General features: G+C 40.1%; 1 protein-coding gene across 2 annotated transcripts in view; it reads right to left on the bottom strand.

Moving 5' to 3' along the window:
• The window catches only part of PARL (presenilin associated rhomboid like), a 64,557-nt gene that overhangs the window by 18,452 nt on the left and 18,726 nt on the right, over positions 1-27,379 (bottom strand). For both annotated transcript variants that reach the window (XM_060150122.1, XM_060150121.1), the window contains exons 5-6: positions 843-938; positions 104-253 (exon numbers count right to left, since the gene is read on the bottom strand). In XM_060150122.1, coding sequence (XP_060006105.1) covers positions 104-253; positions 843-938 — 246 coding nt within the window. The remainder of the gene's footprint in view (positions 1-103; positions 254-842; positions 939-27,379) is intronic.

The raw sequence follows: 27,379 nt of genomic DNA on the forward strand, positions 1-27,379 counted from the left end.
ACTTACGGAATATAGAATACGGCTATAATCATTCCCTTTGTCCCTTCTCCAGATAGGGGAGAACACTTATACTCTGAAAGGGCCTGAGATGAAAGCTTGTTACCTGCAGATAAGTACACTGCCATGAACTGCTCTTGACCAAGAATGTTCACTATGCTGGAGGAGAAGCTCCACAAGACGTACATATTTGCTGCCATGTGAAACAAGGAGAAATGACTGAACGTTGACAGCAACATTGGAGAACAAAGGACCTCTACAAGAGAAAGAAAAAGTCTTGTAATTGTGGAACACACAGCCAGTAAAAATGATCCATTTTAGATTTTTTCATTATTATTATGACACAAACATGAGAAACAAACCAGAGCTAGTTAAAAGATTGGATAAGATGGTTTAAGACAGCTTTTTACCACTTGAAAAATGCTATCTTAAATCTCAGAGATTTTCTACTTAGTAAGCAACCAATAAAGATTCTCAGGTCAATGAAAGCAACTTGTCCTATAGAAAAAGTTAGTTAGAAAAAAGAATTTGTAAATTATTTCAATTAAAGAAATAAAATTGTATATAATAGTCTCTTCAAAGAGTAAACTTGTAGTGATCACAGATCTTAAATCACTAAAAAATATTTAGATTATCTATTATGTGCAAAGTACATTTTAGGTGCCTTAACACAGCTGTAAGAGAAATGAGGTTCCTGTCCTCCAAGAGTTTACAGCCTATCCTCCAGATTTTGCTTACAATTATTGACAAGTAAATCATCTTTTTTATAGCACTTCAATTACCATAAAGCATATTTCTTCCATTTTACCTCTACCTCAAAATAAAATCACACAAGTTAGACTTACTTGAGGCTGGACTGGATGTGAAATATCTGATCATCGTCCGCTGTAGAGAAGGTACTCTCCACAAACAAAATACAAAAACATTTGCAGCTATGATACCTACAAAATAAACATTTATAATTTAGGGAAGTTAAAAATAAAAGCAAAGAAAGTCTGATCAAAAGTCCACCCAAGGGGGCTTCCCTAGTGGCGCAGTGGTTGAGAGTCTGCCTGCCGATACAGGGGACACGGGTTCGTGCCCCGCTCCGGGAGGATCCCACATGCTGCGGAGCGGCTGGGCCCGTGAGCCATGGCCGCTAAGCCTACGCGTCCAGAGCCTGTACTCCGCAACAGGAGGCCACAATAGTGAGAGGCCCGCGTACCTCAAAAAAAAAAAAAAAAAGTCCACCCGAGGGACTTCCCTGGCAGTCCAGTGGCTGAGAATTCGTCTTCCAATGCAGGGGGGTGCGAGTTCAATCCCTGGTCGGGGAGCTGGGATGCCACATGCCTCGCAGCCAAAACACCAAAAAACATAAAACAGAGGCAGTGTTGTAGCAAGTTCAATAAAGACTTTAAAAGTGGTCCACATCAAAAAAAAAAACTTAAAAAAAAAAAGAAGTCCACCCAAATAAGATTTTCTACCACATTATTTAAGAGTATTATATACTTGGGGGGGCTGGGGGGAAGTAAGCTAAGAAAAGTAAGTGAAATCAATGTTTCTGAGTATCAAAACTGTCACAGGTTGGTAAAGTCAGAAAATTCCTGGAAAATGCTCTAGGAGCTAACTTCCTTCACTCAGATCCATATTTTACTCCTTCAGAACAGTTCACTCTTCTCAATAAATAATCAGATCTATAATTATTGCTTGAAAATGGCCAAGGCAAAGACAGAAGTAATGTACAGAATTAGGTTCTTTGGCCAAGAGTCAAAAAGCTACAGAACATCGCTTCTTTTCCCACAGGGAATGGTATGCTTCTTTAACTTCTGGACAGCTTGTGGAAACACCTATGGATCATCCATATAGGGACTTCCCCGGTGATCCAGCGGTTAAGATTTTGTGCTTCCACTGCAGGGGGCACGGGTTCAATCCCTGGTCAGGGAACTAGGATCCCAGGATCCCACATGCTGCTTGGCACGGCCAAAAAACTTTTTCAAAAAAGTCATCTGTGAAGATGAAGATCCACATGTCTGAGAAAAATGCTCATTAGATAAGAATTCAGTAATAGTCTGGAAGACTTTTGCAACTGCTTTTGAAAATATGTCTACATGTAGGAGTTGGGTGACTTTTATTTTTCTGCAAGAACTGATGTTGCTAGAACTACCACTAAATTGAGTAAGTTTATTTACTGCTAAAATGTGACTAGTTAATTTTAGGGAAGAAATTAAGTTATTCTTAAAAACTACAAATTTTAAAAAGATACATTAATTTTAGGTACCACAACTCCTTACACATAGTAGGCACTTATCTACTTGAATTAAAGAAATTTAAACATGTATTCACTCATCCTGTCTCTTTAGGCAACAGGCAACTAGCCCTTTCAACTTCTTCAATGATAATAAGGACTGATTCCAGCAACATTCTGGTAAAATAATTTATTTTAGAAGATATTCAGACCCTGCCAGCTGCTACATCTTGGAGTTTTCCTTTGGCTCCCATATTTCTGCACTCTGTAAGACTCTCAGCCATCCACTGGTATTCCTAGTCTCTCTAGTTTTTGCTCTTCCACTTAAGAGTTAGAATCTATGAAAAATGGTAGTTTCCAAAGACATTTTTTCCCATTTTAATATCTGAAATCAGGATGCATTTTACAATTGGTAGTGTGTCCAATGAACTGGTAGTATCTTTCCTTTCTTCATAGCACACTGAATGGTGTTTTACTGCATTTAACTGAACTGATCCTATCAATTTTATCAGATGCCCTACTAGTGAGGACTGTGACTGTGATTATGACAGCTATTTTACCATTTGTCTTTAGAAAAAATTTTTTTTATCTTTCTTTTCAAAAAAATTTCTTTTATTTTTGACTGTGTTGGGTCTTCGTTGCTACGCACTGGCTTTCTCTAGTTGCGGCGAGCAGGGGCTACTCTTCGTTGCAGTGCGCGGGCTTATTGCGGTGGCTTCTCTTGTTCTGGACCATGGGCTCTATGCATACGGCTTCAGTAGTTGTGACATGCGGGCTCAGTAGTTGTGGCACACGGGCTTAGTTGCCCTGTGGCATGTGGGATCTTCCCAGACCAGGGCTCGAACCCGTGACCCTGCATTGGCAGGTGGATTCTTAACCACTGCGCCACCAGAGAAGCCCTATTTTACCATCTTTAGTAAATAACTACAACTCTTTCCAAGATGGTGTGAGGAACAGTATTTATTTTTTAAAAAATGGGGAAAGGGATCATAAATAAGGTAAGTAAGAGCACTGTGTGTACATTCCAATGAGGAATCTGGAACCCTGGGCAGGGAAGGTGGGCAGGGCCTCCTCAGCTGCAGGAACAGATCTCAGGTGTTTATCATAAAAAGAAGTGAGCAGTGATGAGTATTGCCTGGGGTTCTTTAGTTTCTTTTGCAGAGTTAAACATCTTTACTAACCCAGAGACTCTTAGGTCTAGATTGTTGTACATAGTGTTTGGCATCTCAGGGTAAAAAAGAATTGAGAATAGTTTGGCCCAGATTTCCATGGTCATAAAGATAAGTCAGGGCTTTGCAGTTTGCTCCAGTTATGGTTCACTGCAAAGAAAGCAAGATGGGGCCCCATCCTGCCTGCTGAAAAATGGCAACTACTCTGCCTACTCTGCCAGTTCCACAGGCCACTTCCTGAAACCAGTGACACACAGCACTCAATTCCAAAAACTACAAGCACTACAGCACTGTAGAGAAGTAGAGAGCATCTCTGGCTGAAGAAATTACAACCAGGGAAAAGACTTGAAGGGAAAGATAACCAAAGATATCAAGGTTAACAGTAGCCAAAGAGTTAACATTGCCAAATTTTCAACCGAAACCTAAGAGGCCTTTTTGGTAAATTTGACAGAATATTGGTACTGGAACACACTGCAGTCAAACCCCTCACTTCATAGACCAGTGATCTACGATTAGGCAACCCATCAGTAAACAGCTGAACGTATATACCCAAATTATATACATGAACAACTATTATTCATTATAAGATACACTAACAAAAGAAGAGAGAAAGTAAAATGCAGATATTTTCTTCCCTGGTTATCCCATTTTGAAGGCCAATTATAGATGAGAAAACTGAGGCTCTAAGAGGCACAAGTTTTCAGAGAGCCAAATTCAGTGGTTAAGCCAGAATTCCTAATGTAGTGCTCTTTCTACTAGACAGCGACATGGGTAGCCAAGGGGATTTCTTTTGACCTTGGTCACTCTAGGACTTCAGATACCAGACAAGGGCTCCTTATATGGGGAACAGCATAGGTTGGTCCCCAGAGGCGAGTGAGCAGGAGGCGTGACAATCGTAGGCCTACTGAGGAAGCACTGCACACTCTGAAGGTAAGGGTGAAGGAGCCCAACAGGACTGACTCTGTCCTATTTACACTATAACCTGGGCAAGAGGCCTAATCTCTCAGCCTCAGTTTCCTCTTCTGTAAAATGAGGGTAATAAAATCAACCTCGAAGAGTTGAGTGATGATTAAATGAGAAAGCATGATTACATGTAGTGGTCACACAGAGACAACTCAATAAATAAAAATATGGTAGAAAGGGAATGGCCTTTTCAGGTCTGAATCCTAGGTATGTCACTTGAAGCTTTGTGGCATGTGGCATTTCACCGCCTTCATTTCAGTTTCCTCATTTGTAAAATGAGGATAATACTTGCTATACATCATAAAGGTTGTAGTGAGGCTTAAATAGATAGTAGATGCACCTAGTATGCAGATGCTCAAAGAAAATGGTTCCCTGCCCTCCTTCCTTCTCCTTTGAGAGGTAGAACTGCTTAGGATCTCTGTTTGTATCTCCATTTAGGAGGAGGGTTACTTGCCTCCTCCTGACTCAATCATGTCTTGGACCAGCTTGGCACTACTGATTTGGGAAGGTCGCTGCTGCCTCAGTGCCTACCTTTACCAAAAGTGATGCACTGGATTCTATCAGCAAGAATAATGGAGTAAAGACCACCAAAAGTTCTGTCCTTCATAAAAGCAATGAAAAAATTGGCAAAAAATGTTAGAATCTACTTTTTTAGAACTCTGGTAACTAGCCAAAGGCTTGCTGCAAACCAGCATTTTTTTTTTTTTTTTTTGGCAGTACGCAGGCCTCTCACTGTTGTGGCCTCTCCCGTTGCGGAGCACAGGCTCCGGACGCGCAGGCTCAGTGGCCATGGCTCACGGGCCCAGCCGCTCCGCGGCATGTGGGATCTTCCCGGACTGGGGCACGAACCCGTGTCCCCTGCATCGGCAGGCGGACTCTCAACCACTGCGCCACCAGGGAAGCCCCCAGCATTTTTTTTTTTAAGAAAAATGGATAAATCTTGATAAGAACAGTGAGCTTTGAGGCATTCTGACTTGCCCTAGTGCCACCCCCCCCCCGCTTTCCAGATATGTTAGCCATGAAAATACACTTTCCCTGGCAGCCACCAGAGATAGCAGAATGGAGCTGAATCTCTTTCAAAGCCTTGTTCCCAAAGAATTATCATCATCTGGCCTATCTTATAATAGTTTCTTAGAAGACCCCAGTTGCAAGGATGTCTGTATTTGACGTGCCTGGGAGCTTAAGTACAAAATTCATTTCCCCAGGGGGCGTTTGTCAAAAGCAATTACAGGCAAGTGTTTAAGTTTGCAGCTGCCTGAGGTGATGGATAATAGAGACTAAACAAAAATCTTAAAAGGAAAATATGAGGAGTGAGATGTCCATAGGGGCTTACAAAACCTCCAACATATTTCTGGGATCTAGAAAGCCACAAGAAGACAAAGTAGACTTTAAGACAGTATTTGTTACTAGAGACAAAGAATGCTATTATATAATGAAAAAAGGGTCCAAAAAAAATCTTGATATCCATGAAGAAGATATAACAATTACAAACATATATGCTTCTAACAGTAGAAACCCAAAATATATGAAGTAAAAATTGACAGAACTTAAGGGAAAAATAAATGACTCAGTAATAGCTGGGAGACTTCAATACCTCATTTGTAATAATGGATAAAATTAGATTACCAGCAAAGATGGAGAGACCTGAATACTATAAACAAACTAGACCTAACAGACACCTACAGAACATGCCACTCAACAGAATACAGTCTTCTCAAGTGCACGTGTAACATTATCCAGGATAGACCATATGTTCAGCCACAAAACAAGTCTCAATAAATTTCCAAACTGAAAATTTCAAAACTGAAATTATAAACAGTAGGTTCTGACAACAATGGAATAAAATTACAAGTCAATAATACATTTGTAAAATTCACAAATATGTGGAATTAACACACTCCTAAATAACCAATGGGTCAAAGAAGAAATCGCAAGGAAAATTTGGAAGTACTTTGCGATGAATGAAGACAAAAATATAACATACCTGCTATGAACTGAACTGTGTCCCCCGAAGATTCATATGTTGAAGTCTTAACCCCTAATGGGATGTATTTGGGGATGGGGCCTTAGGAGGTAATTAGATTTAGAGGAGGCTGAGGTAGGGCCTTCATGATGGGATTAGTGTCCTCATAACAGATACCAGAGAGCTTGCTCTTGCTCTACCTGCCATATGAAGACACAGCAAGGTGGCAGTCTACAAGCTAATAAAGTTCTCACCAGAAACCGACCATGCTGGCACGTTGATCTTAAACTTCTAGCCCCCAGACTGTGAGAAAATTAATTTCCGTTGTTTAAGCCACCTGATGTACGGGATTCTGTTTTGGCAGATCAAGCTAACTAAGACAACACTAAAACTTACAGGATACAGCAAAAACAGGGCTGTGAATGCCTACACTAAAAAAGATCTCTAAGCGGGTGCTTCCGGGAAGATGGCTGAAGAGTAAGACACGGAGATCACCTTCCTCCCCACAAATACACCAGAAATACATCTACACGTGGAACAACTCCTACAGAACACCTACTGAACGCTGGCAGAAGACCTCAGACCTCCCAAAAGAGGGGATTAAGAGCGCTGCTTAAAGGAGCTCCAGAGACGGGCGCGAGCCACGGCTAAAAGCGCGGACCGCAGAAACGGGCATGAGACGCTAAGGCTGCTGCTGCTGCCGCCACCAAGACGCCTGTGTGCAAGCACAGGTCACTATCCACACCCCCCTTCCGGGGAGCCTGTGCAGCTCGCCACTGCCAGGTTCCCGGGATCCAGGGACAACTTCCCCGGGAGAACGCACGGCGTGCCTCAGGCTGCTGCAACGTCACAGTGGCCTCTGCCGCCGCAGGCTTGCCCCGCACTCCATGCCCCGCACTACCCCCCCAACCCCGGCCTGAGCCAGAATCCCCGAATCAGCAGCTCCTTTAACCCCGTCCTGTCTGAGCAAAGAACACACGCCCTCCGGCGACCTACACGCAGAGCCGGGGCCAAATCCAAAGCTGAGACCCTGGGAGCTGTGAGAACAAAGAAGAGAAAGGGAAATCTCTCCCAGCAGCCTCAGGAGCAGCGGATTAAAGCTCCACAATCAACCTGATGTACCCTGCATCTGTGGAATACCTGAATACACAACGAATCATCCCAAATTGAGGAGGTGGACTTTGAGAGCAAGATTTATGATTTCTTCCCCTTTTCCTCTTTTTGTGAATGTGTATGTGTATGCTTCTCTGTGAGATTTTGTCTGTATAGCTTTGCTTCCACCATTTGTCCTACGGTTCTATCCGTCCGTTTTTGTTTTTTATCCTTAATTATTTTTTTATTTTAATAACTTTTTCATATTTTATATTATTTTATTTTACTTTATCTTCTTTCTTTCTCTTTTTCCTTCCTTCCCTCCTTCCTTCCTCCCTCCCTCCTGACCTCCTTTCTTCCTTAATTCCTTCCTTTCTTTCTTCTTTGACCAATTCTTTCTTTCTACTTTTCCTCCCTTTTATTCTGAGCCCTGTGGATGAAAGGCTCTTGGTGCTGCAGCCAGAAGTCAGTGCTGTGCCTCTGAGGTGGGAGAGCCAACTTCTGGACGCTGGTCCACAAGAGACCTCCCAGCTCCACATAATATCAAACGGCGAAAATCTCCGAGAGATCTCCATCTCAACACCAGCACCCAGCTTCACTCAACGACCAGCAAGCTACAGTGCTGGACATCCTATGCCAAAAAACTAGCAAGGCAGGAACACAAACCCACCCATTAGCAGAGAGGCTGCCCAAAATCATAATAAGTCCACAGACATCCCAAAACACACCACCAGACGTGGACCTGCCCACCAGAAAGACAAGATCCAGCCTCATCCACCAGAACTCAGGCACTAACTAGTCCCCTCCACCAGGAAGCCTACACAACCCACTGAACCAACCTTAGCCACTGGGGACAGACACCAAAAACAATGGAAACTATGAACCTGCAGCCTGCAAAAAGGAGACCCCAAACACAGTAAGTTAAGCAAAATGAGAAAACAGAAAAACACACAGCAGATGAAGGAGCAAGATAAAAACCCACCAGACCTAACAAATGAAGAGGAAATAGGCAGTCTACCTGAAAAAGTATTCAGAATAATGATAGTAAACATGATCCAAAATCTTGGAAATAGAATAGACAAAATGCAAGAAACATTTAACAAGGACCTAGAAGAACTAAAGATGAAACAAGCAACGATGAACAACACAATAAATGAAGTTAAAAATACTCTAGATGGGATCAATAGCAGAATAACTGAGGCAGAAGAATGGATAAGTAACCTGGAAGATAAAATAGTGGAAATAATTACTGCAGAGCAGAGTAAAGAAAAAAGAATGAAAAGAACTGAGGACAGTCTCAGAGACTTCTGGAACAACATTAAATGCATCAACATTCGAATTATAGGGGTTCCAGAAGAAGAAGAGAAAAAGAAAGGGACTGAGAAAATATTTGAAGAGATTATAGTTGAAAACTTCCCTAAAATGGGAAAGGAAATAGTTAATCAAGTCCAGGAAGCACAGAGAGTCCCATACAGGATAAATCCAAGGAGAAATAAGCCAAGACACATATTAATCAAACTATCAAAAATTAAATACAAAGAAAACATATTAAAAGCAGCAAGGGAAAAACAACAAATAACACACAAGGGAATCCCCGTAAGATTAACAGCTGATCTTTCAGCAGAAACTCTGCAAGCCAGAAGGGAGTGGCAGGACATATTTAAAGTGATGAAGGAGAAAAACCTGCAACCAAGATTACTCTACCCAGCAAGGATCTCATTCAGATTTGATGGAGAAATTAAAACCTTTACAGATAAGCAAAAGCTGAGAGAGTTCAGCACCACCAAACCAGCTCTACAACAACTGCTAAAGGATCTTCTCTAGGCAAGAAACACAAGAGAAGGAAAAGACCTACAATAACAAACCCAAAACAATTAAGAAAATGTGAATAGAAACATACATATCGATAATTACCTTAAATGTAAATGGACTAAATGCTCCCACCAAAAGACACGGATTGGCTGAATGGATACAAAAACAAGACCCATGTATTTGCTGTCTACAAGAGACCCACTTCAGACCTAGAGACACATACAGACTGAAAGTAAGCAGATGGAAAAAGATATTCCATGCAAATGGAAACCAAAAGAAAGCTGGAGTAGCAATTCTCACCAGACAAAATAGACTTTAAAATAAAGACTATTACAAGAGACAAAGAAGGACACTACATAATGATCAAGGGATCAATCCAAGAAGATATAACAATTGTAAATATTTATGCACCTAACATAGGATCACCTGAATACATAAGGCAAATACTAACAGCCATAAAAGGGGAAATCGACAGTAACACATTCATAGTAGGGGACTTTAACATCCCACTTTCACCAATGGACAGATCATCCAAAATGAAAATAAATAAGGAAAAACAAGCTTTAAATGATACATTAAACAAGATGAACTTAACTGATATTTATAGGACATTCCATCAAAAAGCAACAGAATACACATTTTTCTCAAGTGCTCATGGAACATTCTCCAGGATAGATCATATCTTGGGTCACAAATCAAGCCTTGGTAAATTTAAGAAAATTGAAATTGTATCAAGTATCTTTTCTGACCACAACGCTATGAGACTAGATATCAATTACAGGAAAAGATCTGTAAAAAATACAAACACATGGAGGCTAAACAATACACTACTTAATAACGACGTGCTCACTGAAGAAATCAAAGAGGAAATAAAAAAATACCTAGAAATAAATGACAATGGAGACACGACGACCCAAAATCTATGGGATGCAGCAAAAGCAGTTATAAGAGGGAAGTTTACAGCAATACAATCCTACCTTAAGAAACAGGAAACATCTCGAATAAACAACCTACCCTTGCACCTAAAGCAATTAGAGAAAGAAGAACAAAAAACACCCAAAGTTAGCAGAAGGAAAGAAATCATAAAAATCAGATCAGAAATAATTGGGGCTTCACCGGTGGGACAGTGGTTGAGAGTCCGCCTGCTGATGCAGGGGACACGGGTTCCTGCCCTGGTCCGGGAAGATCCCACATGCCGCGGAGTGGCTGGGCCCGTGAGCCATGGCCGCTGAGACTGCGCGTCCAGAGCCTGTGCTCCGCAACGGGAGAGGCCACAATAGTGAGAGGCCAACATACCGCAAAAAAAAAAAAGAAAAAAGAAAGAAATGAAAAATAAAAGAAGGAAACGATAGCAAAGATCAATAAAACTAAAACCTGGTTCTTTGAGAAGATAAACAAAATTGATAAACCATTAGCCAGACTCATCAAGAAAAAAAGGGAGAAGACTCAAATCAATAGAATTAGAAAAAAAGGAGAAGTAATAACTGACACTGCAGAAATACAAAAGATCATGAGAGATTACTACAAGCAACTCTATGCCAATAAAACTGACAATCTGGAAGAAATGGACAAATTCTTAGAAAGGCACACCTGCCAAGACTGAATCAGGAAGAAATAGAAAATATGAACAGACCAATCACAAGCACTGAAAATGAAACTGTGATTAAAAATCTTCCAACAAACAAAAGCCCAGGACCAGATGGCTTCACAGGCGAATTCTATCACACATTTAGAGAACATCTAACACCTATCCTTCTCAAAATCTTCCAAAATATAGCAGAGGGAGGAACATTCCCAAACTCATTATACGAGGCCACCATCACCCTGATACCAAATCCAGACAAGGATGTCACAAAGAAAGAAAACTACAGGCCAATATCACTGAGGAACAAAGATGCAAAAATCCTCAACAAAATACTAGCAAACAGAATCCAACAGCACATTAAAAGGATCATACACCATGATCAAGTGGGGTTTATTCCAGGAATGCAAGGATTCTTCAACATATACAAATCAATAAAGGTGATACACCATATTAACAAATTGAAGGAGAAAAACCATATGATCATCTCAACAGATGCAGAGAAAGCTTTCGACAAAATTCAACACCTATTTATGATAAAAACCCTGCAGAAAGTAGGCACAGAGGAAACTTTCCTCAACATAATAAAGGCCATATATGACAAACCCACAGCCAACATCATCCTCAATGGTGAAAAACTGAAAGCATTTCCACTAAGATCAGGAACAAGACAAGGTTGCCCACTCTCACCACTCTCATTCAACATAGTTTTGGAAGTTTTAGCCACAGTAATCAGAGAAAAGGAAATAAAAGGAATGCAAATTGGAAAAGAAGAAGTAAAGCTGTCACTGTTTGCAGATGACATGATACTATACATAGAGAATCCTAAAGATGCTACCAGAAAACTACTAGAGCTAATCAATGAATTTGGTAAAGTAGCAGGATACAAAATTAATGCACAGAAATCTCTAGCATTCCTATATACTAATGATGAAAAATCTGAAAGTGAAATCAAGAAAACACTCCCATTTACCATTGCAACAAACAGAATAAAATATCTAGGAATAAACCTACCTAAGGAGACAAAAGTCCTGTATGCAGAAAATTATAAGACACTGATGAAAGAAATTAAAGATGATACAAATAGATGGAGAGATATACCATGTTCTTGGACTGGAAGAATCAACATTGTGATAATGACTCTACTACCCAAAACAATCTACACATTCAATGCAATCCCTATCGAACTACCACTGGCATTTTTCACAGAACTAGAACAAAAAATTTCACAATTTGTATGGAAACACAAAAGACCGCAAATAGCCAAAGCAATCTTGAGAAAGAAAAACGGAACTGGAGGGATCAGGCTCCCTGACTTCAGACTATACTACAAACCTATAGTAATCAAGACAGTATGGTAGTGGCACAAAAACAGAAATATAGATCAATGGAACAGGATAGAAAGCCCAGGGATAAACCCACGCACATATGGCCACCTTATCTTTGATAAAGGAGGCAGGAATGTACAGTGGAGAAAGAACAGCCTCTTCAATAAGTGGTGCTGGGAAAACTGGACAGATACATGTAAAAGTATGAGATTAGATCACTCCCTAACACTATACACAAAAATAAGCTCAAAATGGATTTAAGACCTAAATGTAAGGCCAGACACTATCAAACTCTTAGAGGAAAACATAGGCAGAACACTCTATGACATAAATCACAGCAAGATCCTTTTTGACCCATCTCCTAGACAAATGGAAATAAAAACAAAAATAAACAAATGGGACCTAATGAAACTTCAAAGCTTTTGCACAGCAAAGGAAACCATAAACAAGACCAAAAACAACCCTCAGAATGGGAAAAAATATTTGCAAATGAAGCAACTGACAAAGGATTAATCTCCAAATTTTATAAGCAGCTCAATAACAAAAAAACAAACAACCCAATCCAAAAATGGGCAGAAGACCTAAATAGACATTTCTCCAAAGAAGATATACAGACTGCCAACAAACACATGAAAGAATGCTCAACATCATTAATCATTACATAAATGCAAATCAAAACTACAATGAGGTATCATCTCACACCAGTCAGAATGGCCATCATCAAAAAATCTAGAAACAATAAATGCTGGAGAGGGTGTGGACAAAAGGGAACCCTCTTGAACTGTTGGTGGGAATGTAAATTGATACAGCCGCTGTGGAGAACAGTATGGAGGTTCCTTAAAAAACTACAAATAGAACTACTATATAACCCAGCAATCCCACTACTGGGCATATACCCTGAGAAAACCATAATTCAGAAAGAGTCATGTACCAAAATGTTCATTGCAACTCTATTTACAATGACCGGAGATGGAAACAACCTAAGTGTCCATCATTGGATGAATGGATAAAGAAGATGTGACACATATATACAACGGAGTATTACTCAGCCATAAAAAGAAACGAAATTGAGCTATTTGTAATGAGGTGGATAGACCTAGAGTCTGTCATACAGAGTGAAGTAAGTCAGAAAGAGAAAGACAAATACCGTACGCTAACACATATATATGGAATTTAAGAAGAAAAAAACGTCATGAAGAACCTAGGGGTAAGACGGGAATAAAGACACAGACCTACTAGAGAATGGACTTGAGGATATGGGGAGGGGGAAGGGTAAGCCGTGACAAAGCAAGAGAGAGACATGGACATATATACACTACCAAACGTGAAATAGATAGGTAGTGGGAAGCAGCCACATAGCACAGGGAGATCAGCTCGGTGCTTTATGACCTCCTGGAGGGGTGGGATAGGGAGGGTGGGAGGGAGGGAGACGCAAGAGGGAAGAGATATGGGAACATATGTATATGTATAACTGATTCACTTTGTTGTCAAGCAGAAACTAACACACCATTGTAAAGCAATTATACTCCAATAAAGATGTAAAAAAAAAAAAAGATCTCTAAGCAATAACCTAAGGTTCCACTTTAATAAACTAGGAGGAAAAAAAGAGCAAAGTAAACCCAAAGCAAGCAGAAGGGAATAATAAAGAGTCTGGATAAAGGAAGTAGAGAATAGAAAAACAGAGAAAAATCAATGAAACTGAAAGTTGGTTCTTTGAAATGATCAACAAAATTGACAAACCTTTAGCTAGACTGACAAAGAAAAGAAGAAAAGACTCAAAATCACTAAAATCAGGAAAGAAAGCAAAATGATACCACTTACCTTACAGAAATAAAAAGGATTCTAAGAAAAATTTTAAAAAACCAAAAAAAAAAAAAAAGGATTCTATGAACAATTATATACCAACAAATGAGAACAACGTAGATGAAATTGACAAATTTCTGGAAAGACACAAAGCACTGAAACCGACTCAAGAAGGAATACAGAATCTGAATAGGCCTTTTTTTTTTTTTTTGGCGTTCGCGTGACCCTCACTGCTGTGGCCTCTCCCGTTGCGGAGCACAGGCTCCTGATGCGCAGGCCCAGCGGCCACGGCTCACGCGCCCAGCCGCTCCACAGCATGTGGGATCCTCCTGGACCGGGGCACGAACCCATGTCCCCTGCATCGGCAGGCGGACTCTCAACCACTGCGCCACCAGGGAAGCCCTGAATAGGCCTTTTTTATAGGTAAAGAGATTGAATTAATAATCAAAAAACTTCCCATAAAGAAAAGCCCAAGACCAGATAGCTTTATTAGTATACTACTTCCCTAGAGCTGCTATAATAAATTACCACAAACTCAGTGGCTTAAAAGAACAGAAATGTATTCTCTTACAGTTCTCGAGGTTAGAAATTTGAAATCAAATTGTCAGCTACGTCATGCTTCCTTATGACTCTAGGGAAGACTCCTTCCTTCCTTCTTCCTAGATTCTGGTAGCTCTCGGCATTGCTTGGCTTATAGCAGCATCACTCCAGTCTCTGCCTCCATCTCTTCACAGGGCCTCCTTTTCGGCATGTGCCTTTTTGTCCTATTCTCTTGTTATAAGGACACAAATCTTTGGATTTAGGGCCTACCTTAATCTAGTATGATCACTATTTCAATTAAGATAACACTGAGTTTCTGGGTTACCTTATTTCAAATAACACTGAGTTTCTGGGTGGACATGAATTCTGGGGAACACTATTCAACTTAACTACAACTGATGAATTATAGCAAACATAAAGGAGAATCAACATCAATTCTTTTCAAACTCTTCCAAAAAACAGAAAAGAAAGAAACATTTCTCAACTCATTCTATGCAGCCAGTATTACCTTGACATCAAAACCAGACAAAGACATCACAAGAAAACGACCAATATCCTTTATGAACACAGATGGAAAATCCTCAAGAAAATACTACCAAATCAAATCCAGCAGAATATAAGAAATTATAAACAATGACCAAGTGGAATTTATTCAGAAAGGCAAAATTGGTTCAACATATAATAATCAATGTAATAGTCCATATTAACAAAGTTGGAAGACTCACAATTACCAGTTTGAAAACTTAAAAGTACAAATCTACAGTAATCAAGACAGTATGTCATAAGGATACACATATAGACCAATGGAATAGAACTGAGAGTTCAGAAGTACATCCATACATCTATGTCAGCTGGTTTTTTTTTTTTTTTACTGTGGTCCCAAGACAATTCAATGGGAAAAGAATAGTCTTTTTAACAAATGGTGCCAGAGCAAGTAGATATCCACCAGCAAAAGAATGAATATGGACACCTTCCTCAAACTGAATACAAACGTTAATTCAAAATGAATCAAAGACCTAAATGTAAAAGCTAAAACTATAAAATCTTAGAAAAAAACATAGGTGTAAATTTTTGTGACCATGGATTACGCCACAGTTTCCTTGATATATAACACTTAAAGCACAATAAAATAAAAAAGATAAAATGGATTTCATTAAAAAGTTCATGCTGCAAAGAACACTATTGAAGTGATGACAGCCCATAGAATAGGAAAAAGTATTTGCAAATCATATATCTAATAAATGTCTAGTATCCAGAATATATAAAGAACTCTTACAACTCAACAAAAAGACAACTCAAAAAATGGACAAAGTGGGACTTTCCGGGTGGTCCAGTGGTTAGGACTCTGCACTTCCACTACAGGGGGCGTGGGTTCAACCCCTGGTCAGGGAACTAAGATCCCACTTGACATGTGGCACAGCCAAAAATATAAAATAAAATAAACAAAGGATTTAAACAGACATTTCTCCAAAGAATAAATGGAAAATAGCACATGAAAAGATGCTTAGCATTACTAGTCATTAGGGAAACGTAGGCAAAACTATGAGATACCACTTGCCACACATTAGGATGGCTATTGTTAAAAAAAAGAAGAAAAGGAAAATAACAAGTATTAGCAAGGATATGGAGAAACTGGAACTCCTGTATTGATACACTGCTGGTGGGAATGTAAAATGGTGCAACTACTGTGAAAAACAATTCAACAGTTTCTCAAAAAGTTAACATAGAATTACCATATGATGCAGCAATTCCATTTCTAAATATATACTCCAGAGATTTGAAAGTAGGGACTTAAAACAGAAAAACAGACTTACAGTGAATGTTCTTAGCAGCATTATTCACGATAGCCAAAAGGTGAAACAAACCAAATGCCCATCAACAGATGACTGGATAAACAAAATGCAGTGTATACATACAACGCAATATTATTCTGCCTTAATACAAAGGGGAAAAGACAGTCTCTTCAGCAAGTGGTGTTGGGAAAGTGGGACAGCCGTGTGTAAACCGAAGAAGTCAGAACACTCTCACCACACACAAAAATAAACTCAAAATGGTTAAAGGCTTCAATGTTAAGACATGACACAATAAAACTCCTAGAAGAGATCACAGGCAAAACATTCTCTGACATAAATCATACCAATGTTTTCTCAGGTCAGTCTCCCAAGGCAATAGAAATAAAAACAAAAATAAACAAATAAGACCTAATCAAACTTACAAGCTTTTGCACAGCAAAGGAAACCATGAACAAAACAAAAAGACAACCTACAGAATGGGAGAAAACATGTGCAACAATGCAACTGACAAGAGCTTAACTTTCAAAATATACAAACAGTTCATACAACTCAACAAGAAAACAAACAGTGGTTAGTGGTTTCACTGCTGAGGGCCGGGGTTTAGTTGCTGATCAGGGAACTAAGATCCCACAAGCCACATGGCAGAGCCAAAAAAAGAAACAAACAAAAAGCAGAAGACCTAAATAGACATCTCTCCAAAAACGACATAGAGGTGGCCAACAGACCCACGAAAGGATGCTCAACATTGCTAATTATTAGAGATACGTAAATCAAAACTAAAACTACACCGGGAGCTTCAAGATGGTGGAAAAGTAAGACGCGGAGATGACCTTCCTCTCCACAAATACATCTACACATGGAACAGCTCCTATACAACACCTACTGAACTCTGGCAGAAGACCTCAGACCTCCCAGAAGGCAAGAAACTCCCCACGTACCTGGGTAGGGCAAAAGAAAAAAGAAAAAACAGAGACAAAAGAATAGGGACGGGACCTCAACCACTGGGAGGGAGCTATGAAGGAGGAAAGGTTTCCACACACTAGGAAGCCTGTTCGCAGGAGGAGACTGCGGGTGGCAGAGGAGGGGAGCTTCAGAGCCACAGAGAAGAGCGCAGCAACGGGGGTGCAGAAGGCACAGTGGAGAGGTTCCCACACAGGATTGGTGCCGACCAGCACTCACCAGCCTGAGAGGCTTGTCTGCTCACCCAATGGGGCGGGTGGGGGGCTGGGAGCTGAGGCTCGGGCTTGGCAGGTCAGATCCCAGGGAGAAGACTGGGGTTGGCTGCGTGAACACAGCCTGAAGGGGGCTAGTGCGCCTCAGCTAGCCGGTAGGGAGTCCGGGAAAAAGTCTGGACCTCCTGAAGAGGCAAGAGACTTTTTCTTCCCTCTTTGTTTCCTGGTGCGTGAGGAGAGGGGATTAAAAGCGCCGCTTAACTCCAGAGACGGGCGTGAGCCGCGGCAATCAGCGCATAGGCATGGGACGCTAAGGTTGCTGCTGCCGCCACCAAGAAGCCTGTTGCAAGCACAGGTCACTCTGCACACCCCCGCTCCCAGGAGCCTGTGCAGCCCGCCACTGTCAGGGTCCTGTGATCAGGGACAACCTCCCCGGGAGAACGCACGGCGCGCCTCAGGCTATTGCAATGTCACGCTGGCCTCTGCCGCCGCAGGCTCTCCCTGCATCTGTACCCCTCCCTCCCCCCGGCCTGAGTGAGCCAGAGCCCCCAAATCAGCTGCTCCTTTAACCCCGTCCTGTCTGAGCAAAGAACAACGCCCTCAGGCGACCTACACACAGAGGCGGGGCCAAATCCAAACCTGAACCCGGGAGCTGTGACAACAAAGAAGAGTAAGGGAATTTCTCCCAGCAGCCTCAGGAGCAGCAAATTAAATCCCCACAATGAACTGGATGTACCCTGCATCTGTGAAATACCTGAACAAACAACGAATCATCGCAAATTGAGGAGGTGGACTTTGGGAGCCAAAGATATATTTTTTTTCCCCTTTTTCTCTTTTTGTGAGTGTGTATGTATAAGCTTCTGTGTGTGACTTTGTCTGTATAGCTTTGCTTTTACCATTTGTCCTAGGGTTCTGTCCGTCCGTTTTTTTTTTTAATTTTTTTCTTAATAATTATTTTTTATTTTAATAACTTCATTTTATTTTATTTTACCTTTCTTTCTATTTTTTCTCCATTTTATTCTGAGCAGTGTGGATGAAAGGCTCTTGGTGCTCCAGCCGGGAGTCAGTGCTGTGCCGCTGAGGTGGGAGAGCCAACTTCAGGACACTGGTCCACAAGAGACCTCCCAGCTCCACATAAGATCAAACGGCAAAAATCTCCCAAAGATCTCCATCTCAATGCCAAGACCCAACTTCACTCAATGACCAGCAAGCTACAGTGCTGGACACCCTATGCCAAACAACTAGCAAGACAGGAACACAACCCCATCCATTAGCAGAGAGGCTGCCTAAAATCATAATAAGGCCACAGACACCCCAAAACACACCACCAGACATGGACCTGCCCACCAGAAAGACAAGATCCAGCCTCATCCACCAGAACTCAGGCACGAGTCCCATCCAACAGAAAACCTACACAACCCACGGAACCAACCTTAGCCACTGGGGATAGACACCAAAAACAACAGGAACAACGAACCTGCAGCCTGCGAAAAGGAGACCTTAAACACAGTAAGTTAAGCAAAATGAGAAGACAGAAAAACACACAGCAGATGAAGGAGCAAGTTAAAAACCTATCAGACCTAACAAATGAAGAGAAAATAGGCAGTCTACCTGAAAAAGTATTCAGAATAATGATAGTAAACATGATCCAAAATCTTGGAAACAGAATAGAGAAAATACAAGAAATGTTTAACAAGGACCCAGAAGAACTAAAGAGCAAACAAACAACGATGAACAACACAATAAATGAAATTAAAAATTCTCTAGAAGGAATCAACAGCAGAATAACTGAGGCAGAAGAACGGAGAAGTGACCTAGAAGATAAAATAGTAGAAATAACTACTGCAGAGCAGAATAAAGAAAAAGAAGGAAAAGAACTGAGGACAGTCTCAGAGACCTCTGGGACAACACTAAATGCACCAAAATTTGAATTATAGAGGTCCCAGAAGAAGAAGAGAAAGAGAAAGGGACTGAGAATATATTTGAAGAGATTATAGGTGAAAACTTCCTTAATATGGGAAAGGAAATAGTTAATCAAGTCCAGGAAGCACAGAGAGTCCCATATAGGATAAATCCAAGGAGAAATACGTCAAGACACGTATTAATCAAACTGTCAAAAATTAAATACAAAGAAAACATATTAAAAGCAGCAAGGGAAAAACAACAAATAACACACAAGGGAATCCCCATAAGGTTAACAGCTGATCTTTCAGCAGAAACTCTGCAAGCCAGAAGGGAGTGGCAGGACATATTTAAAGTGATGACGGAGAAAAACCTGCAACCAAGATTACTCTACCCAGCAAGGATCTCATTCAGATTTGATGGAGAAATTAAAACCTTTACAGACAAGCAAAAGCTAAGAGAATTCAGCATTACCAAACCAGCTTTACAACAAATGCTAAAAGAAATTCTCTAGGCAGGAAACACAAGAGAAGGAAAAGACCTACAATAACAAACCCAAAACAATTAAGAAAATGTGAATAGAAACATACATATCGATAATTACCTTAAATGTAAATGGATTAAATACTCCAACCAGAAGACATAGACTGGCTGAATGTATACAAAAATAAGACCCAAGTATATGCTGTCTACATGAGACCCACTTCAGACCTAGGGACACATACAGATTAAAAGTGAGGGGATGGAAAAAGATATTCGAGGCAAATGGAAATAAAAAGAAAGCTGGAGTAGCAAATCTCATGTCAGACAAAACAGACTTTAAAATAAAGACTATTACAAGACACAAAGAAGGACACTACATAATGATCAAGGGATCGATCCAAGAAGAAGACATAACAATTGTAAATATTTATGCACCCAACATAGGAACACCACAATACATAAGGCAAATACTAACAGCCATAAAAGGGGAAATTGACAGCAACACTATCATATTAGGGGACTTTAACACCCCACTTTCACCAATGGACAGAGCATCCAAAATGAAAATAAATAAGGAAACACAAGCTTTAAATGATACATTAAACAAGGTAGACTTAATTGATATTTATAGGACATTCCATCCAAAAACAACAGAATACACATTCTTCTCAAGTGCTCATGGAACACTCTCCAGGATAGATCATATCTTGGGTCACAAATCAAGCCTTGGTAAATTTAAGAAAATTGAAATCATAGCAGGTATCTTTTCCGACCACAACACTATGAGACTAGATATCAATTACAGGAAAAAATCTGTAAAAAATACAAACACATGGAGGCTAAACAATACACTACTTAATAACCAAGAGCTCACTGAGGAAATCAAAGAGGAAATCAAAAAATACCTAGAAACAAATGACAATGAAAACACGATGACCCAAAACCTATGGGATGCAGCAAAAGCAGTTCTAAGAGGGTCGTTTATAGCAATACAATCCTACCTCAAGAAAAAAGAAACATCTCAAATAAACAACCTAACCTTACACCTAAAGCAATTAGAGAAAGAAGAACAAAAAACCCCAAATTTAGCAGAAGGAAAGAAATCATAAAGATCTGATCAGAAATAAATGAAAAAGAATGAAGGTAACGATAGCAAAGATCAATAAAACTAAAAGCTGGTTCTTTGAGAAGATAAACAAAATTGATAAACCATTAGCCAGACTCATCAAGAAAAAAAGGGAGGGCTTCCCTGGTTGCGCAGTGGTTAAGAATCCGCCTGCCAATGCAGGTGACACGGGTTCGATCTCTGGTCCAGGAAGATCCCACATGCCGAGGAGCAACTAAGCCCAGAAGCCACAACTACTGAGCCCGCACTCTAGAGTCCACGAGCCCCAACTTCTGAGCCCCTCAACTACTGAAGCCTGTGTGCCCTAGAGCCTGTGCTCTGCAACAAGAGAAGCCACTGCAATGAGAAGCCCGCACACCACAACGAAGAGTAGCCCCCGCTCGCCACAACTAGAGAAAGCCCGCATGTAGCAAAAAAGACCAGACACAGCCAAAAATAAATAAATAAATTAAAAAAAAAAGAAGGGAGAAGACTCAAATCAATAGAATTAGAAATGAAAAAGGAGAAGTAACAACTGACACTGCAGAAATACAAAGTATCAGGAGACATTACTACAAGCAACTTTATGCCGATAAAATGGACAAATTCTTAGAAATGCACAAGCTTCCAAGACTGAACCAGGAAGAAACAGAAACTATGAACAGACCAATCACAAGCACTGAAAATGAAACTGTGATTAGAAATCTTCCAACAAACAAAAGCCCAGGACCAGATGGTTTCACAGGCGAATTCTATCACACATTTAGAGAACATCTAACACCTATCCTTCTCAAACTCTTCTAAAATATAGCAGAGGGAGGAACACTCCCAAACTCATTCTAAGAGGCCACCATCACCCTGATACCAAAACCAAAGATGTCACAAAGAAAGAAAACTACAGGCCAATATCACTGATGAACATAGACGCAAAAACCCTCAACAAAATACTGGCAAACAGAATCCAGCAGCACATTAAAAGGATCATACACCATGATCAAGTGGGGTTTATTCCAGGAATGCAAGGATTCTTCAATATATGCAAATCAATCAATGTGATACACCATATTAACAAACTGAAGGAGAAAAACCAAATGATCATCTCAATAGATGCAGAGAAAGCTTTCGACAAAATTCAACACCCATTTATGATAAAAACCCTGCAAAAAGTAGGCACAGAGGGAACTTTCCTCAACATAGTAAAGGCCATATATGACAAACCCACAGCCAACATCGTCCTCAATGGTGAAAAACTGAAAGCATTTCCACTAAGATCAGAAACAAGACAAGGCTGCCCAACTCACCACTCTTATTCAACATAGTTTTGGAAGTTTTAGCCACAGCGATCAGAGAAGAAAAAGAAATAAAAGGAATTCAAATCGGAAAAGAAGAAGTAAAGCTGTAACTGTTTGGAGATTACATGATACTATATATAGAGAATCCTAAAGATGCTACCAGAAAACTACTAGAGCTAATCAATGAATTTGGTAAAGTAGCAGGATACAAAATTAATGCACAAAAATCTCCAGCATTCCTATACACTAAGGATGAAAAATCTGAAAGTGAAATCAAGAAAACACTCCCATTTACCATTGCAACAAAAAGAATAAAATATCTAGGAATAAACCTACTTAGGGAGACAAAAGTCCTGTATGCAGAAAATTATAAGACACTGATGAAAGAAATTAAAGATGATACAAATAGATGGAGAGATATACCATGTTCTTGGATTGGAAGAATCAACATTGTGAAAATGTCTCTACTACCCGAAGCAATCTACACATTCAATGCAATCTCTATCAAATTACCACTGGCATTTTTCACAGAACTAGAACAAAAAATTTCACAATTTGTATGGAAACACAAAAGACCGCAAATAGCCAAAGCAATCTTGAGAAAGAAAAACGGAACTGGAGGGATCAGGCTCCCTGACTTCAGACTATACTACAAACCTATAGTAATCAAGACAGTATGGTAGTGGCACAAAAACAGAAATATAGATCAATGGAACAGGATAGAAAGCCCAGAGATAAACCCACGCACATATGGTCACCTTATCTTTGATAAAGGAGGCAAGAATATACAGTGGTTAAAAGACAGCGTCTTCAATAAGTGGTGCTGGGAAAACTGGATAGCTATATGTATAAGTATGAAATTAGAACACTCCCTAACACCATACACAAAAATAAACTCAATATGGATTAAAGACCTAAATGTAAGGCCAGACACTATCAAACTCTTAGAGGAAAACATAGGCAGAACACTCTATGACATAAATCACAGCAAGATCCTTTTTGACCCATCTCCTAGACAAATGGAAATAAAAACAAAAATAAACAAATGGGACCTAATGAAATTTCAAAGCTTTTGCACAGCAAAGGAAACCATAAACAAGACCAAAAGACAACCCTCAGAATGGGAAAAAATATTTGCAAATGAAGCAACTGACAAAGGATTAATCTCCAAATTTTATAAGCAGCTCATGCAGCTCAATAACAAGAAAACAAACAACCCAATCCAAAAATGGGCAGAAGACCTAAATAGATATTTCTCCAAAGAAGATATACAGATTGCCAACAAACACATGAAAGAATGCTGAACATCATTAATCATTACATAAATGCAAATCAAAACTACAATGAGGTATCATCTCACACCAGTCAGAATGGCCATCATCAAAAAATCTACAAACAATAAATGCTGGAGATGGGCTTCCCTGGTGGCGCAGTGGTTGAGTGTCAGCCTGCCAATGGAGGGGACGCGGGTTCGTGACCTGGTCTGTGAGGATCCCACATGCCGTGAAGCGGCTGCGCCCGTGAGCCATGGCTGCTGAGCCTGCGCGTCCGGAGCCTGTGCTCCTCAATGGGAGAGGCCACAGTAGTGAGAGGACCGAATACCGCAAAATAAATAAATAAATAAATAAAATAAATAAATGCTGGAGAGGGTGTGGACAAAAGGGAACCCTCTTGCACTGCTGGTGGGAATGTAAATTGATACAGCCACTATGGAGAACAGTATGGAGGTTCCTTAAGAAACTAAAAATAGAACTACCATACAACCAGGCAATCCCACTACTGGGCATATACTCTGAGAAAACCGTAATTCAAAAAGAGTCATGTACCAAAATGTTCATTGCAGCTCTATTTACAATAGCCAGGACATGGGAGCAACCTAAGTGTCCATCAACACATGAATGGATAAAGAAAATGTGGCACATATATACAATGGAATATTACTCAGCCATAAAAAGAAACGAAATTGAGTTATTTGTAGTGAGGTGGATGGACCTAGAGTCTGTCATACAGAGTGAAGTAAGTCAGAAAGAGAAAAACAAATACCGTATGCTAACACATATATATGGAATCTAAGCAAAAAAAAAAAAAGTCATCAAGAACCTAGAGGCGGACTTCCCTGGTGGCACAGTGGTTGAGAGTCTGCCTGCCGATGCAGGGGACATGGGTTCGTTCCCCGGTCCGGGAAGATCCCACATGCTGCAGAGCAGCTGGGCCCGTGGGCCGTGGCCACTGGGCCTGCGCGTCCTGAGCCTTTGCTCCGCAGCAGGAGAGGCCACAGCAGTGAGAGGCCCGCGTACCGCAAAGAATAAAAAAAGAACCTAGGGGTAAGACGGGAATAAAGACACAGACCTACTAGAGAATGCACTTGAGGATATGAGGAGGGGGAAGGGTAAGCTGTCACAAAGTGAGAGAGTGGCATGGACATATATACACTACCAAACATAAAATAGATAGCTAGTGGGAACCAGCCGCATAGCACAGGGAGATCAGCTAGGTGGTTTGTGACCGCCTAGAGGGGTGGGATAGGGAGGGTGGGAGGGAGGGAGACGCAAGAGGGAAGAGATATGGGAACATATGTATATGTATAACTGATTCACTTTGTTATAAAGCAGAAACTAACAAACCATTGTAAAGCAATTATACTCCAATAAAGATGTTTAAAAAAATAAATAAATAAAAAATAAAAAACTAAAACTACAATGAGGTACCACCTCACATTGGTCAGAATGGCCATCATTATAAAGTCTACAAATAACAAATGCTGGAGAGGGTGTGGAGATAAGGCAACCCTCTTATACTGTTCGTGGGAATGTAAGATTTTGCAGCCACTGTGGAAAACAGTATGGAGGTTCCTCAGAAAACCAGAAACAGAATTACCATATGATCCAGCAATCCCACTCCTGGGCACATATCCAGACAAAACTATAACTCAAAAAGATACATGTACCCCCTATGTTCATAGCAGCACTATTCACAATAGCCAACACATGGAAACACCTGAATGTCCATCAATGGATGAATGGATAAAGAAGACGTGGTGCATATATACAATGGAATACTACTCAGCCATAAAAAAGAATGAAATAATGCCATTTGCAGCAACATGGATGCAACTAGAGATTATCATACTAAGTGAAGTCAGTCAGAAAGAGAAAGACAAATATATGATATCACTTATACGTGGAATCTAAAATATGACGCAAATGAACCTATCTATGAAACAGAAACAGACTCACAGACATAGAGAACAGACCTGTGGTTGCCAAGGGGGAGGAAGCTGGGGGAGGGATGGAGTGGGAGGTTGGGGTTAGCAGATGTGAGCTTTTATATATAGAATGGATAAACAACAAGGTCCTATTGTATAGCACAAAGAGCTATATTCAATATTCTATGATAAACCATAAACCATAATAAAGAATATTTTAAAAAAGGAATGTGTATATATATATATATATAACTGAATCACTTTGCTGCATTGCAGAAATTAACGTAACATTGTAAATCAACTATACTTCAATTTTAAAAATAATTGAAAAAACAATGCAATATTATTCAGCCTTAAAAAAGAATGAAATTCTGATACGTGCTAAAATGTGGATGAACCTGGAAAACAGTATGCTAAACAACAGAAGCCAGACACAAAATCATAATTTATAATTCCACTTATATGAAGTGCAGGCAAACTCACAGAAACAGAAAGTAGAATGGTGGTTACCAAAGGCTAAGGGGCAGGGGAAATGGGAAGTTATTGTTTAATGGGTATAGAGTTTGTTTGGGATGCTGAAAAGTTCTAGAAATGGACAGTGATGACGGTTGCACAACACTGTGAATGTACTTGATGCCACTGAATTGCACACTTTATGGTATGGCTAAAATGATAGATTTTATGTTATGTATATTTTACCACAATAAAAAAATACCAAAGAAATTGTAGTTGATGATATATTAGAAAAAGACAAGCAATAACAAATGGAATCCTCATACACTGCCTAAGGGAATATAAAATGGTGCAGCCACTTTAGAAAACAATTTGGCGTTCTTCAGAAAGAAAACAGGGAAAAGTGGATATTCACACTCAAAAGAATAAACTTGGACTCTAACCTTCCACCCTACACAAAAATTAACTAAAAATTAATTAGAGGCCTAAAGGTAAGACCAAAAACTTTAAAACTCCTAGAAGAACACAGGGAAAAAGGCTCATAACATTGGATTTGGCAATGATTTCTTGGCTATGACACCAAAAGAGCGAAAATAGACAAATGGGACATCAAACCTAAAAGCTTTTGTGCAAAGGACACAATCAACAGAGTGAAAGGTAACCTACAGAACAGGAGAACATATTTGCAAGTCACCTATCTGATAAAGGGTTAATATCTAGAACATATAAAGAATTCCTACAACTCAACAACAAAATTCAACCTGATTAAAGTGAGCAAAGAACTTGAACACTTATCCAAAGATGATAATCAAATGGCCAACCAACATATGAAAAGATGAGCAACACAGCTAATTAGAGAAATGCAAATCAAAATCACAATGTGTCACCTCACACCCATTAGGATGGCACCCATTTTTTAAAAAACCATAAACAGAAAATATCAAGTGCTGACAAGGATGCAAAGAAATCAGAACCGCTGTAGGATTGTAAAATGGTGCAAACACTATAGAAAACAGTATGGAGCTTCCTCAAATAATTAAAAATAGAACTACCATATAGTTCAGCAATCCTACTTCTGGGTATATATCCAAAAGAATTGAAAGCAGGGACACAAAGAGATTTGCACACCCATGTTCCTAGCAGCACTACTCACAATAGCCAAGAGGTGGAAGCAACCCAAATGGCCATCGAAGAATGAAAGGATAAACAAAATGTGGTGTATACACACAAAGGAATTAATTATTCAGCCTTAAAAAAGGAAGGAAATCTTGTCACATGTTACAACATGGATGACCCTTGAGGACATTACGTTAAGTGAAATAAACCAGTCAAAAAAGACAAGTATCGTGTGATTCCACTTATATGAGGTATCTAAAGTACTGAAATTTATAGAAACAAAAAGTGGCATGAGGGCTTCCCTGGTGGCGCAGTGGTTGAGAGTCTGCCTGCCGATGCAGGGGACACGGGTTCGTGCCCCGGTCTGGGAAGATCCCACATGCCA

This window comes from Lagenorhynchus albirostris, chromosome 5 (genome assembly GCF_949774975.1).
Source record: "Lagenorhynchus albirostris chromosome 5, mLagAlb1.1, whole genome shotgun sequence".
In the NCBI taxonomy this organism is placed as follows: domain Eukaryota; kingdom Metazoa; phylum Chordata; class Mammalia; order Artiodactyla; family Delphinidae; genus Lagenorhynchus; species Lagenorhynchus albirostris.